This window comes from Zeus faber (assembly GCF_960531495.2).
Source record: "Zeus faber genome assembly, chromosome: 21".
Classification (NCBI taxonomy): domain Eukaryota; kingdom Metazoa; phylum Chordata; class Actinopteri; order Zeiformes; family Zeidae; genus Zeus; species Zeus faber.
This window is the reverse complement of record NC_137208.1, coordinates 13,706,020-13,721,346: the sequence shown is the minus strand read 5'-3', so window position 1 is coordinate 13,721,346 and position 15,327 is coordinate 13,706,020. Positions and strand designations below refer to the sequence as shown.

The following is a 15,327-nucleotide window of genomic DNA, read 5'->3' as shown; positions in this document are numbered from 1 at the left end:
CCAACCCATCCGTCACCAACATCCAACGCGACCCGAGAGAGACAGCGGAGTACATTACTCAGAGAGAATCTACATCCGAAGCTGAGTACACACACGCACGCACGCACGTCTAAATGACAAAAGCAATCTGAGGGCAAATGTGAATAAATAATACCACCCTGCCCACCAATTGAACTGGCACTTGGGCACAAGTTGCTATAGTACAGCGCACGTCGGTAATTCCGTCGGCAGATCTGGACACTCTCTTGACTATGCGCACTGAACCACAGAACACCCGCTGTAAACGTACTGTCCAATGGTTCGAGGACGCCCCCGGTGTCTAAATAGATGCCATTGGAGTTCCAAGGGGGTCCCCTAACGAATTGAAGGCACCAAACCAAATTGCAGATGGATTTCTGTCTGTACTTTGTCCCTGGTGAACAATTGACAAAAATGTCGATTGGGTGAACTAATCTATAACAATCAACATCGCTTTGCCAATTACACGCTTGAATTGTTCGAGGCCCTCGGTGAGCAGCTGTACGCAACTTCCCGAGTGGCCTGGCAAAGTCGTTTGGCCCGAGACATGATCCTAGCAGCACGGCCCCAGATGGACAATTCACCGTTGCATTGGCCAAGCTAAATAACCTTAGGAAAGAACTAAAAGACAACGCCGGCCATGGGCGGTGGAATACTGCCTGGCTGGACAAAATGTTCAGCAAATGTGAGGCCCTACTAGCCAAAGCCGGTGTTTTATTGCTTGAAATTTGTTTAATTCTGATGTTCATCGGATGTTTGTAATTTTGGGATGTGTATTTCATTTTGTTATGGATTTTTTCATTGCGTTGTCATTCGTTTTAATTTGCATTTCTTTGAAGTCTCTTTTATGTAGCACCTGTGTAGTGGAACAGTGGAGCTGTTCCCTTGTCCAAGTGGGGAGTGATGGTGAGTCGCAGAAGGGTTGAACAAAGAACTCCTTCACAGAGCTTGTTAGGAGCTTCGAACATCTGAACGCGGCAAAGATAAAGATAAGGCCATATCATAAGGGGCCCGTCTCGCCGTCTGCACCTGCCATTATTACCAGCTTGCTCCGATCATCCGTGCTGTGATTTTGACACCTGTGGGGTTGCAGCAAATGGTTATGGTGGCGGAAGCTGATCCCCTGCTTTTGTCTCCTCTCTCAGGAGAGGACGGCCCTGATACGGCGACCTTGGACAGGGTGATCGACCAATGGCTGTGAGCACCTGTAGGACAGAACCTCTGGTCCTACAGCCTACGGTGTCCGTTAGAAGATGGCCAGAAGTTGTCAAACGTACTGTATTTCTTCACCTAATCAATAGCGCTCTCTTGTGGCACGACTGTGGTATAGCACATTGATTCCCGTAACATTTTATTAATTTTCTTCTTCTCTTTCTTGCATTTATTTTTATTGCTTTCCATCCAAAAAAAAAATTGTTTCTTTGTATTTGTTTTATAATTTTTTTATTTACATACTTTTGAATTGATATTTCAAAATGTATCTCAAAGAGCACAATGTACAACCATGACAAGTGCGCATGTAATTCCCTCTTATAAACCCAACATCACAACCTCCGACTGAGAACCTCCTTCCCCTACTCCGACCCACACATCCACCCAAACATTAATAAATCTCCAGTGCAAATATGTACGCATTTTTCCACATTCACCTTCACTTACCTTCCCACCCACCCGTCTCCCTGCTCTTTGCTCAGGACCTCAAAGAGGGAAGATGGAGCCAGCAGGCCAAAAAGATGGAGGTGAAACGGACGATCATACAAAAAAAGGACACAACTCACATGTTTTGCCAACGATAGAGACCGGCTCGCTCGGGCCCTCGGGGTAGACGGCGTAAATACTGATGGTGTACTTTTTATCTTCCTCCAAGCTGTCAATCATGTGGGACGAGGCCTCACCGGGCAGCAGCTGCACATAGGTCAGACCTGGTCGGTTGGCTGAAGGCAGAGCACCGAGAAACCAGGAGGAATCAACACCAAGTGCACCGCAACTGGACTAGTAGCACCAGTTACACTTTGTATACCACAAAACATAGTGGTCATAGAACTTAGTTATCCATTTGGAAAAAAATGGAATAAAAAAAGTTCAATACAATAGTTGTAGAAAATTTTATAAAATGAAATAAAATACAACTAAAATCAGTATACCTATCTGATCTGTGCCATGAAAATAATATCTGGCATGAACCCCGGGGTATTTCAGTGGACGGGTTGACACGTGCACTTACATCTAGGAATGAAGATCTTGAATCCGTCGAGCTTCCCTAGAGGAGGGGTCCAGGCCAGGCGGAGAGAGAACAAACCCTCCTCGATCACACGGAAGTTTGAAACCTGAGGCAACGGAGCTGGAGGGAAGCACAGGAGTTCAAAGTGGAGGAGAAATTTACTCCACGTGTGCATTTCTTCATGAGTATAGAGGTCGATGTGGATTTACGGTTACATAAGTCTAAAAAATGTCAGTCGTAAATTCATATCATGCACATTGTCCCGCTTGAGCAAATTTTTCATGTATCGGTGAGGAACACCCACACGTGTTGGCGGTGGCCGTGGCTGAGTCCCCGACCAGGCTGGGGTAGACGGCGTAGAGCGTCAGGGAGTATTCCGATTTGGGAGTCAGCGCCGTCACCAAAGCCGTGCTCACATCTCCCTTCAGATCGATCTAGAGCATCCAGAGGAAACAGACTGTAGCACGTCATGCAGTGACCGACAGACAGACGGACGGACAGATAGATCGATGGAAATATAGACAAATAGATCGACTGAGTGACGTGTGAGCTTGGTTCTATTCTCTCTCCTCAAAGCTCTCATCGCTTTATGTCGAAGGATCTGAAAGATTGGGAGATCAGACTCTCCCAGGTCATGGAAAATGCCTTTGAGCCCGGAGGCGACAGCAAGAGAGCTAACCACTGCGAGTTGAGCAACATGAAACGCAGCCAGACCTATGACAGCTCAGCAGCCCCCGGCCCGTACCTACAATCCATTAAGATCGACAGTAAGATATCTGTGTGAACAGCACACGTCCCAGGAAACATTATCGTGACATTAATTTTCAGGAATATGCGGAGAGTGGAAAAATCGCTCAACAGAGGCACGAGCAGCAGGTTTCAAGGTCATATACAAAAAACAAAAGACAAATAAAGGACGTCAACGGTTTATTTTAGGTTTCCTTGAGTGACACACCTAACCCCTGAGGTCTGGGGTTCCAAAGCTGGAGTACGCTGGAGCTAAATAACATAACCATTAAGATCTCCAAATTGACATAATTTGCTTCAATTCACCTTTTATCCTTGGCAATAGTCCTCCTGTTGCATGACAACGCAACACGTAATTATAAAATGCAGGAAGGCATTTTTACATTAACATTTTTCTAAGTGAATGCCCTGGTTGACGTGGTTCCTACGGTTTGCCACCTCAGTTGAAAGTCCCCAGCGGCACCACGACCGCAGCCGTGCCCGCCATGCACGCTCACCTGTCTCTGGTGCGAGGGCAGGGGCTGTCCCCTGGGGCTAATGGGGACGACCAGGAGGCGGTAGCCGGTCACGTCCCCCGTGGCCGGGCTCCACGTCAGCCTGAGAGAGCTGTGGGCCAGCTCGCTGACCTGCAGGTCCCTGGGACCCACCACAGGCTCCTCCACTGGGAGAATGGAGGGGTGGCAAGAGGGCAGGGGACGAGAGGGAAGGGAGGTGTAGAGAGGGAGCGGAACGATAGTGTGATCAATTAAAAAGGGGTGGCAGTTTTCAATCACCTACAGTTGGTCTGTATGTGTAGTTTGTCACAGTAGCAAATTCATCCTTTTGAGACAACTCTTTCTATAATTATCATTGAAATTATATATTTATTATTATGATTATTTTAATTATTAATAATAATAATAATAATAATAATAATAATAATAATAATAATAGTAATAATAATAATAATAATAGTAATAACAACAATGACAATACGAATATTGACAGTTAAAAGACAGTTAACTAAATTAGCAATTTTTTAAAATTACATTTTGATTGGTCAGCTGTCCCCAAGCCGTCAGTTATTTCCAAATAATGACCACTGTCTGTTAACAACAACTCCGCCCCATCACTCCGCCTATGTTCTTGCCATTGGACACTACATAGAAACTACAATGGCTTCAAGATGGGGATATCTCACATTTCACATTATCAACAGTAAACAGGTTTGTCATTCAGTGTGTAGGACAAAGCATTTTTTGGGCTGCAAGTAGTTTTGTATTTTTTTTTTTGTATTTTGGCGATAATGACCGTCTGGTTGCACATTATCCCTCACTTCACGTATGCCTTTTTGCTCTGCTTGAAAATGGGAGAAAAACAATCGCCAAGTCAGAATAAGGAATGGGAAGCAGTGCATTTGAATATGAAAACACGCTCACCGCTCTGGATGCTTTTGACGGGCCGCGGGGGTTCGGAGGCAGTGAAACACACTCTGCGGGTCAGCTTGGGCAGAACGGCACCCAGGAGAGAGAAGTCGGCGGCCAGCAGCAGATGTTCCTCGTGGGGCTCCGTCACTATTCCCATCAGCTCCGATTCATCAGCCCCCCTGACGCCTGACAGGAGGGGGGGGGGGGAGACGCCTGTAACATCCTAAAGCACTGTTTTAACCACGTTTTATACATGTAATGGAGAGTATGTGCAGTATCTGTAGGACAGCACTCAAACTCGATTGGTTTTGATAAGATTTTGGCTCTTATTGTTAGATAAGATTTAGTCCAAACTTCCATACCTGTCTATACTTTAGTTAGGGAGGTAAGAGTCTTTATTCTTATAACAGTCATTATTGTACATTTCCTAATAGCGCTAATGTCTTGGAAATGAAATGATGCTGAATATTAATCATTTTGCTGGGGACCCCTTGGAGCCTCTTTGAGGACCCCTGGGTGTCCCTGAACCCCAGGTTGGAAAAACCACTGCTGTAGAGTAGACAATACTCTAGGTATCTACAGGGTGGAGACAGAGCATTGGACATCAACGATGGCATCCCTTAAAAAGAAAGAAAAACATGGGACCTCTTCAAGGGAAGCGATTAAAAAGAAACACTCCAACGTCGGTAACTGATGGTCCATCATGATCGTGAATAAATGTGATGCAAGATGAAGCCGTGTATATTTTTCACAATTTGCTGTTTCTTGAATTCCTTTGCAGGCAGCTGATTCAACAGACTCACTAATGGCTACTAATTAACGGAGAGAAAGCACATCATCCATGACATGATTGCAATTTATATTGCGTGCATATTGTAGTTGTATTTCGGATGAAATTCTTATTCTGTCTCGTAACTTGAGGTGAGCATGAACACAATGGAAACGGTAACTGCAGCAGCTTCTGGTGAGCATTTTGAGCGACGACTTCACCGTGCAGAAATAAAACAGGGCTCATTCTGTCATTGCAAAATGAAATTCAAGGACTTTCAAGTGCTTTTTAAAGAACTATTTTATAATTTTCAAGGACTTCAGGCAAAATAAATACAAAACATTTTTAATGTGAACTTCATTCATTAAAATATGATATTATCTTTCATTATTCATATTAGTAAGTATACTTGTAAATCTATTATACAACAAACAAATTTAAGCACCTGAAGCACCCGGTAAGAAGCCTGAAACACAGCAAAACACACACACTGCCACCAGTGGACGGTGTCCTTGGTGGCATTCTGGACCAGCAGCTGCTCTTCTAGCACAAATTTCACTAGGAAGCACACGCGCGCACACACACACACACACACGCGCCCGCCCGCCCGCCCGCCCGCCGGCCGGCCGGCACACACACACACACACACACACACACACACACACACACACACACACACACACACACACACACACACACCCACACACACACACACACGATGTAGATCTATGACACGGTATGTGTGTGTCTGTAATGCCGGTGAACTAGATGTATGGGGCGTCACTCTGTGGGCTGTGATGTACGAGGGGAGCATGCCTCGGTATCAGAGCTAATGTGTGTGTGTGTGCGTGTGTGTGTGTTTGAGAGAGAAAAGAGAGAAAGAGAGAGCGAGGGAGATATTGGGAAACCTGATGAAAAATCCCTGCAATTAGCCCAGCACTGGACAATGATCTGTAATTATTACAGAGCTTGGGGCTAAGAGGAGTAGGGTGTTATGCGTGTGTGAGAGAGATGGTGGAAATTGAAAGAAAAAAGACAAAGTGTGTGTGTGTGTGTGTGTGTGTGTGTGTGTGTGTGTGTGCATTTACTCATACCCCTTATGTGAATACAAAATGTATTCATGAGAAAGGGGACAAGATGTGGGCTTGCTCTGCAGATTTATGCGGCGTGCGCTTCCTGCACTTGCACCTCGACGTGTACGTATAAGCTGAGGCCATCACACACACACTGATGAGGATAGATGGAAAAAACACACACACATACATATCTTTGTAGACAAAGATAGATAAAACACACACGCACACACACATACACACGTCTACAGCACACATACATAAACGCACACGTACGCTCATGAATGAATCCAATGAATTCAATGCATATGTTATGAATTTCAAAAGTGCCAACACCGCAGATATGGAAGTTCTGGCTGGATAAAAATCGATGGGCACCGCTGCAGCAGGGACGCTGTGGAAATTCGCAATCACGCACATGTGCACGCACACGCGCACACACACATAGAGCTCCACACTCACCTACTGCGAAGATAGAAATCCCGTTGTCAGACACGGCTTTGGCCGCCGCCTCCACCTGGTCGTCCGAACGGCCGTTGGTGATCAAAACCGCAACCTGTGGAGTGACGGGAGACGGTACAGGTGACACACACCTGCAGACTCTGCTCCTGAATTCACTCAACAATGAGGTGAATTCGGGAGCGGACCAATGATTCAAGAGAAATCATTCGCTGAGGAGTGACAGTGAATCCATTGAAAAGGCCCCTAAACGACGGCGCCGATTATTTTGACGGTTATTTGAGATTTGTTTGACTTTTGAAGTGTTTAGTAGTTGCAAGATGAATCATTTGAGACCAATTACCCAAGAGAAGCAATGATTGAAAATCATCCACTGAGGAATGATCGTGATCCTTCAAGGTCTAAAAGTGATGAGTTGAGTATAATATTTATTTATATTCATGAAATGCCTTTATCCTGTTTGCTATTAATTATTAATAATTGTTTTTATTTTATGAATGTAAAGACCTTTGAGTTGAATACTCTGCATGAGAGATGTATGCAAATAAAGGTTAATATCATTGTTGATATTATTATTATAATTAATGTACTCGGCTACCTATTAACTTGTTTTGGTGTTGAGTTTCCATTACATAGTATTTTTACTGTGTACAATCAGACGTAATTTGAACTATTTGTAATCTCATTACAGCTCCGGTGCTACGGTTGCGTGAAAGTTATTCAGCGCTGAATAATTCAATACGTGTTTATCAATGCAGTAATTACTGGATTAACCTCTGCTGCTCGAAGTTCCATTTGTGACTCTGATGTTGTTCTCCACATGTGTCAGAGGAACAGTAGAATGAAACCAGGATGGATTAAGAGGCTTATCAAGCGAGCAAGGCTCAAAGGTCCTTTTTTTTTTTTTTTTTTTTTTTTAACGTTTATTTTGCAAGGCCGGAGGGACCTTCCTTGCAAGCTGCAAACATTAATATGCAAAAAAAAAAAAAAGAAAAAAAAGGAAAAGAAAGTGCCTCCAAGGGCTCCAAGTTTAAACCCAGAACGGAATGTATAATGAACTGATTCAAAATCAGAAGCTGAGCCGAATCCAAGGACGCTGGCTCAACACTTAGGGTTGATCCCATTGTTGAGACCATTATTAAAAATGGACTAAGTTCATCGAAAGTTCATCTCACAATCAATGGCGGGAGGATTGCAAGGCATCAATATGCACACGACACGGCTTTTCCTGCGTGCGCGCCGGTTGTCAAATCCAATATATCAACCTAGACCTCATCTCTCTGCCTTTTCCACATCAGGAAAAGGTGCCACACACACACACACACACACACACACACACACACACACACACACACACACACACACACACACACACACACACACACAGGCAAAAGGAGGGAAGAGCCTGAACAGAATGCTAACCAGACTGTTCCGCAAGCATTACGAGGGTTTGGATAGAAAGTGAATTGTGATTTTATATGATACGCAGGACTCCATCGATACCTTTTTCAAAACTACTGAGTGGTTATCAATATGTGCAGAGACCAGCATGAGGGATTTGGCCTCAAGGCCAGTTGACTTCTTGGTATGTATTATTTATTAGAATAATGTGTCGTTTCGTGTTTCTGTCATTTACATTTCAATGGGATATTCAGTTTTAGGGACACGTTTTGCTTTTGCTCTGCCGTTATTTCTTTGTCTTCGCGATGTGACCTCTCCGCGTCACAGCGTCGCACCTTCGGCGTGTTGTCCCTGGCGATGACGGGGCTGAAGACGTAGTCCACCAGGAACTGCAGCGCGTCCCCCGTCCTGCTGGATCCGCCCTCGTAGGGAAGGTCCCTGACGGCGCTGAGGACCTCCTCTAAAGAGCTGTAGTCCGTCAGAGCGATCCTCATCCTGAGGGGAGGAGAACACCAGAGGTCACGCCGCACGACCGAAGCCAGCTCGAGGAAATCGGCGGGTCTATTCTCATCAAAAAGTGTGACCTTTTCAATGCAATGACAGGATATATTATTATTTATTAATATTGTATATATGTATATTATTGATCAAAACACTGTTTAACCACTTTAAATACAGTCAGGGTGCCAGACTCCTTTTCACCAGATTTTTACAGTTTAATTACAGTTGAATTGCGGAAAATCTTCATGCACACGGGCCCTGCTCTGAGAATACCTTTGGCTGCATAAATAAAATATGAAACCATGAATGAAAATAAACAAAATATTCCAACTACGAAGTTTTTTTTCTTTTACTTTGGTAGTCTCACTATGACAGCTCTATGTAGGAAAATGATCCAAGAACCAAACTGAAATTTGACCAAACAAATGTGTAAGTAACTGACGCCTCTCCCTATATTTGAGAATAAACTGCCATGATGCTGTTTAAAATTTAACATGAATATATATTTAACTCTTTATTAATCCCCAGGAGTAAATACCCGACAACAAAGAAAAAAAATCATCATAATTTCTGAGATTATACAGTATATCTGTATGTATATTTTGTGGGGAAAAAAGTAAAAGAAAACATCTTTAAAAACCGTAAATGTTTCTGTGCACCATTGTGATTCCTTCGGAGACCCCTAGGGGGCCCTGGACCCCAGTTGTGGAACGTGGGATCAGTGGTGTTCAGTCCCACATGTTGGCTCCTTGTTGCGCTCCCTGTGTGTTACCTGGGGATGTCCCCGTAGACCGTGACTCCAAAGCGGATCCCCTCAGGTCCCACCACGCTGTCCTGGAAGGATGAGATGATGGTGGAGATGAAGAGTTTGACGCTGGAGAAGCTGCTGGGGCCCACGCTCCACGACTCGTCCACCAGGAACACTACGTCCGCCTGCACCGCCGTCCTGCACGCTGAGGAGCACAAACGGCAAACGGTGGCTCAGTCGCCCAATACCAAAGGCTGCTTTTTTATGTTCATTGTGGGTCTGTCTGACCATGTACAACGATGCACCAACCAATACCAAGTTATATTCCTCGTGCATCAAAATGCACAGATTTTGAATCTGATGTTTCCACTGTGGAAAACAGTATGTAATTGTTTCATGGTTAACTATCTCAAACAGAGGGATTGGCTGATGTGCTGAAAAATAAGCCAAACATCTAACCCTATATTCCAGTAGATCCCCCCCCCCCATGTTGACCACCAGATAGCAGTCTTGTTCCACCCTACGAAGGAAGTTCAGCCAGGAGACTCACGCCACGCAGACGGTGCTTGCTATGAATGTTTAATGGGACGCAAGTGAGGTGAAAAGACCATCAATATTCCGAGCACTACAGCAATAAAACTTTAGCACAGCGATGAGGAACGCTTAGAATAATAAGAGAAATTCGCCCAAATATGGGGATCCATTTCACTCGTCAAGCAAACAAACACACCGAACCGAGGGGAATCTTGCCTGTTTGGAAGGTAAGGGTTCATTCTGATGTTTCTCTTGCCTTCCAGGAAATACAGAACATATATAGTAGACAGACAGTGTTAAAGGAACCTGCTGCTGGAGCACCTTAGACACACTCACGTGCACACACACACACACACACACACACACACACACACACACACACACACACACACACACACACACTACCAACCGCAACCACAGCATTGATCAGACCTGTGAATAAAAGATAGGCACCGCCGATTGTCCTGTGAGTGGTAACTCAGCTTCTTTCCCCATCCTCTATGTCATTAACCAGTTCTCTTTCCTTTCCACTTTTATCCCCCCCCAAAGCCTTTTTGGCCACCGTCCCAGAATTCAGCTTGAGGGTAGAGTGCCCAAGGGCGTAGAATGCCCAAGGTGGTGGCAGCTAGAGTCCGCAAGGCGGTAGGGTGTAGAGTCTCCAAGCTCCACGCAACCTTACGTTGCATTACAACCCTTACGTCTCAAGGCAACACTGCAACTGAATATTAAGCCGGATACCAATTTGGGTGGCGGGCAGGCAACCGCTTGGGGGCCCAGGGCTGTTAGGGGGCCCCCCGATGGCTGACAAAAATGACTCCACGGCAGTGTCTCAAAATGGAACGCAACCGCAGTGACTGCCACCCCCTCCCGCTTAAACAACCACAGGACGATTTGCAACGACATCTCGGTGGGAAACCTCCCTAAAGGGGCCCCATCAACTTGCATGATTGACTCCCGTAACATTCTCGAAGTTGGAATTGAAAGTAAATGAAGGAAAACGAAGAGGAGTTATCCATCTGGAAGTGAATAAAGGAGATAGCAAGACAGTGGTATTTAGGGGCCGATCCGATTACGTTATTCGGGACTAATAATGCGACGGGAACAGAGTTTTTGCCTCGGACCCGGACAGACCCTAGAATCGCCACTGTATGTGGCCGCTGCAGGGCCGTGCAGTCAGCTATAACGGACACTGTCCCCGCCACCAGAGGTAACTTTCCCAGGTCAGAGGGAAACGACAGCGCGCCTTCGGTGCTTTCCATCCCCCCGCGTCACACCTCGTATAGCGAGGTAACCAACCCGCCGTGCACTCGCAGTTGCTCCATTTGTATGAATGCGGACACATTTTCCACTCGGAGGAGACGGGTGAACGCACACAAACCAAAGCGGAGAGATGAGGGCGAGAGGGCAGGGTGTGGGGTGGGGGCGCTGCCGGTTTTCTGTCAGACACACGTATACAGTCAGAGACAGTCGACCCAGGCGGCGAAGAAAAAAAAAGAGAGGAACAATTACCCAGAACTTTCTCCGTCTGGAGAAGGGCAGGTGAGAACCACATGAGAGGGATAAGGAGGCGCCCCATGCTGAGTGTTTCTGGAACGTCAGGCCTAACTCCCATCCAACGCCGGCTGCCATCGTAAAACCTTTGAATCCAGCGCAGCACTGTGATGTAGGAACGCCGTGGGCTCTGGATTTGATCAATCTCAGTTGTTCCAAACCTTTTTTTTTTTTTCCTCTCAGAGACCCTAAATCAAACCTGATTCCGTCTGAGACCTCGCTATTTAAAAATTAAAAATACATTACTTTCTTTTGTTCATGTATTTATTAGCCGTCAGACGTCCTTTTTGACTAATTTGATTCTGTATCACACCACTTAAAGAGAGATTATTCAACACAGCAGCAAACAAAACTACTCATTTTCTTTTGTTTGCACAAACAACAAGCCTCGCCAAAAATCTACTTTTGATGGATTGTTGTTTTTGCATGAATATTGCACACCTGCAGAAAGCTGAAATCACATGTTTATATGGAAGGTAAGACATCAAACAAATGAGATTTGCATCTCCACCTCCATAACAATCTTCCCACCTGCTTAGACACATTAGTCAGGCAAAGTGACAAGGAATTACCGTTTTTTTCTTCCAGGTAAGTAAATAACAAATTTGGCCTTGAATACTCAAATGTTGATGTTGTTTTCATCTTTTGTAATTGGGTGACAGAGCTGGGGGTATAAATGGTACGGCCCCTAGGACTGCTGCAGACTTTAATCTGAGAATTACCAACATTATGAAAAGCTGCAAATAAGCACTGGTGTTCAAACACGGCCTCTGGCTATTTTTGTCCTTTCGTAATTCTGCCCCATGTCCTTAACCATCGCCCCCACCGCCAGTCGCGCCCCACCCGAGCACCGTCAGGCCTTTGATTGGCCGGCTGACCCTTCGGTGACATCCAGAAGCACCCGAGGCCGGAAGGTTCGAGCGTCTCATGGATGGATTTGAAGCGAGCGGGCAGTCAGACCCCGTGTACATGAGGCCTGCATATGTTTTGAATTCCCCCAACCAGACGCCGAACAGCCCAGAAACCGAGGTCCCAGGTCACTAATCCAGGTGCGGAGATCTACCGACCGGACGTGTTGTGTCGCTGCGCACTATCCGTTTCTCAAGCCCGGCCTGCCGCATGCCCAGCGGTGGAAAGTACACGTACGTTTTTATGACGGTACTTCAGTACATTTTTCAGGTGTGTGTACTCACTTAAGTATATTCAGTTTTGGAGAGCTTTGACTTTCACTCCTTTACAATTCAAAGCAAATATCTATACTTTTAACTATTCTAAGACCGTCACCTTACTTTCGTCCAAAGATTTGATTTTGATTTTGTATATTTTATATTTTGTGTATTTTACATACAATTTGCATTGATATATATCAAAAGCAAATCAAAGAAAAAGGGAAAAATCAGGGACTGTATCTATCAACGATTGATGATTAATGATTGTATGATGGTGATTGTATGTTCAAGTTCAAGTTCAAGAGAGAGGAAAGTTAAGGTAAGTCTCATTTGGGAGCATTTAAATGTATACAGCAACACAGCAACACAGATGACTAATTCTATTATATAATTATAGAACCCAGAATGGCGATTGCGGAGCCGGCCCTTGCGGCCGCCTGCGCAAGCACCTTGTGTCGGTTACGCACATTTTTGTATTTTTTAAGTATTTTAAGAGCTAATGGAGCTTATTGTGCGTTGATGTGATACTTTAATTTTTTAGGCTCTTCCTCCACCGGGCCTGCGCACAACCCTGATAATCCAACGCATACAACAACACATCCTCCTGTTTGACTCATTTACTGTGAGAGAGAGAACAGAAGTAGGAAATGCAAGATAAACAGAGATCGGGAGATTGTGTGTGCGTGTGTGTGCGTGTGTGTGTGTGTGTGTGTGTGTGTGTGTGTGTGTGTGTCTGGACCCTTTCACATACCTTCATCCTGAGCAGCGACTCTGTGGTCAGCGAGTGACAAGAACATCAGCAGAATCCACACACAGGTGCGGCCCATAGTCCTCTCCTCCTCCTCTCCGTCCCTCTACCGCTCCTCCTCTTCCTTTTCCTCTCCTCCTCCTGGTTCTGCTCTTCAGAGGTCCCGGTCCTCGGTCCACACCGCATTCATCAGTTCCGACCTTTGCTTTCTTTAATCCTGAATTAGATAGAAAATCGGTTTGCATGCTGAAAGGAATTCAGAATCGAAAAATATATTCCGTTGCATTTGATTTGTGAGATGTTCCTGTAGTTTTGGTACTTTGGGTACACACGCACGCACACACACACACACACACACACAGACACACACACACACACACACACACACACACACACACACACACACACACACACACACACACACACAAGCGCAGTTTAATTCAATCGCTGAACTGCTAAGGTTGTTACTATGGAAACAGTCACGAGCTCAAAGAAATTAGTTACAGTTGTTTATCATTTGCCTAAACAGAAAAAATTACTTGAAAAACAGAAAATAGTTTCCACCTGGGCTAAGAATAATGAGCATATTTAATATGTTCCCTCCCGAGTAATAAAGATTCAGACCTAATCCCAAAAGACATAAGAGAATATAAACAACGAAAAATAAAAATCATTCTAATCATTCTATTTGCAAGCGCATACTAAAGCAGCAGTTTGTAAGAAAACTGCTTGTTTAGAACCACATTGACCGTAATGAGACGCACGCAGTCGTTGTTATGAAAAATATCGAGATTTGCTCAGAGGATTTCTGGTTTCAAGGGCAAATGGCGCCTGCTACAGTTCACCCCAGTGCTGCTCATTCCTGTCAGGGCGGAGAAAGGGAAGAGCCTCGGTCCAAAGGATGTTTAGCCTGGTTGACCGCCAAATCCCCAGACCAGGGATTAAGTAAGACACCCCCCCACCCGGGGACTTCCTCCTTGCCCTGGAAGTCACACTCTGTAGAGGTGATTATATACACAGCTAAACACAGACCAAGCATGGCTAATCGCTTCTGACGTGTGTGTGTTTTCATCAGTGTGTGCAAGGTACCCTGAGCTTGGTATAAAAAAAAAAAAAAGTAGACCAGTGGCAAATCTAGTAGCAGATTTTATTTGCGTGCTATTTTTGTTTGCCGCCCGGTAGGTGTGTGTGTGCTTGGGTGTGTGGTGCATCTATTTATGCCTCATGTGAACGTAAGAATAGCGGTGTAGACCGACTGCACACACACACAGAAGGCATCGGCACGTAACATGAGGTCATGCAGTATCTACGCCAGCGTCAACAAGAAAACTATCCGATTTACCAGGAATAAAGTTCTACACTTGAGCTTTATGGAGGATGGAGCAGTGTGTCTCAACAGGAATGAGCGAGACGGCGAGAAGGAATGTGAGTGTGATTGAGAGACACCGATGCATAGCGGCAGTAGGAGAGCGAGAAGATGTGGAGCCCATCTTTGAATGAACGAGTTTCTCTCCCAGGCTATGGCTTTTTAAATTTCTTTTACTGTCATGTAGTAACTCAATACCATCGATTCATTGCGGTTGCATTGCTGGCATATAACTTGAGGCGCATATACTTCAAGGCTGGTTTGCAAGTCCTAGCGCATCACTTCAATCAGTACTGATGAGAAATAATCTGCTGTGGAGTTCTATAGAATGTTCCCAAACCTGGAATGTGTTGAGGAAAATGATCAAGATCAAAGATCACATCATGCCCTGTATTCTATTGTCATGGCCATTTTGCTGCATTTTCACATCAAACAATTCTACATGGGAAAAGAATATTGAGGTATTAGGAAGCAGAGTATATCATCAACCTGCTGCATCTACACTAGCACCATGTCCGCCCTTGGACTTCCATTGAGATATTTTCAACGCTGACTTGGGTGTAACATTATGTGTTTTGCGGAACGAGAGCACGCCCACGCGTGGGCGCATTTGCCC

The 15,327-nt window shown here is 45.1% G+C and overlaps 1 protein-coding gene across 1 annotated transcript in view; it reads right to left on the bottom strand.

Annotated features, from left to right (window-relative positions):
* The window catches only part of col7a1l (collagen type VII alpha 1-like), an 84,347-nt gene extending 70,889 nt beyond the window's left edge, over nt 1-13,458 (bottom strand). The window contains exons 1-9 of the mRNA XM_080022618.1: nt 13,349-13,458; nt 9,368-9,548; nt 8,430-8,589; nt 6,697-6,790; nt 4,405-4,578; nt 3,484-3,647; nt 2,544-2,673; nt 2,243-2,359; nt 1,797-1,952 (exon numbers count right to left, since the gene is read on the bottom strand). Coding sequence (XP_079878744.1) covers nt 1,797-1,952; nt 2,243-2,359; nt 2,544-2,673; nt 3,484-3,647; nt 4,405-4,578; nt 6,697-6,790; nt 8,430-8,589; nt 9,368-9,548; nt 13,349-13,424 — 1,252 coding nt within the window. The 5' untranslated portion in view covers nt 13,425-13,458. The remainder of the gene's footprint in view (nt 1-1,796; nt 1,953-2,242; nt 2,360-2,543; nt 2,674-3,483; nt 3,648-4,404; nt 4,579-6,696; nt 6,791-8,429; nt 8,590-9,367; nt 9,549-13,348) is intronic.
* Nucleotides 13,459-15,327: the final 1,869 nt, after the last annotated feature.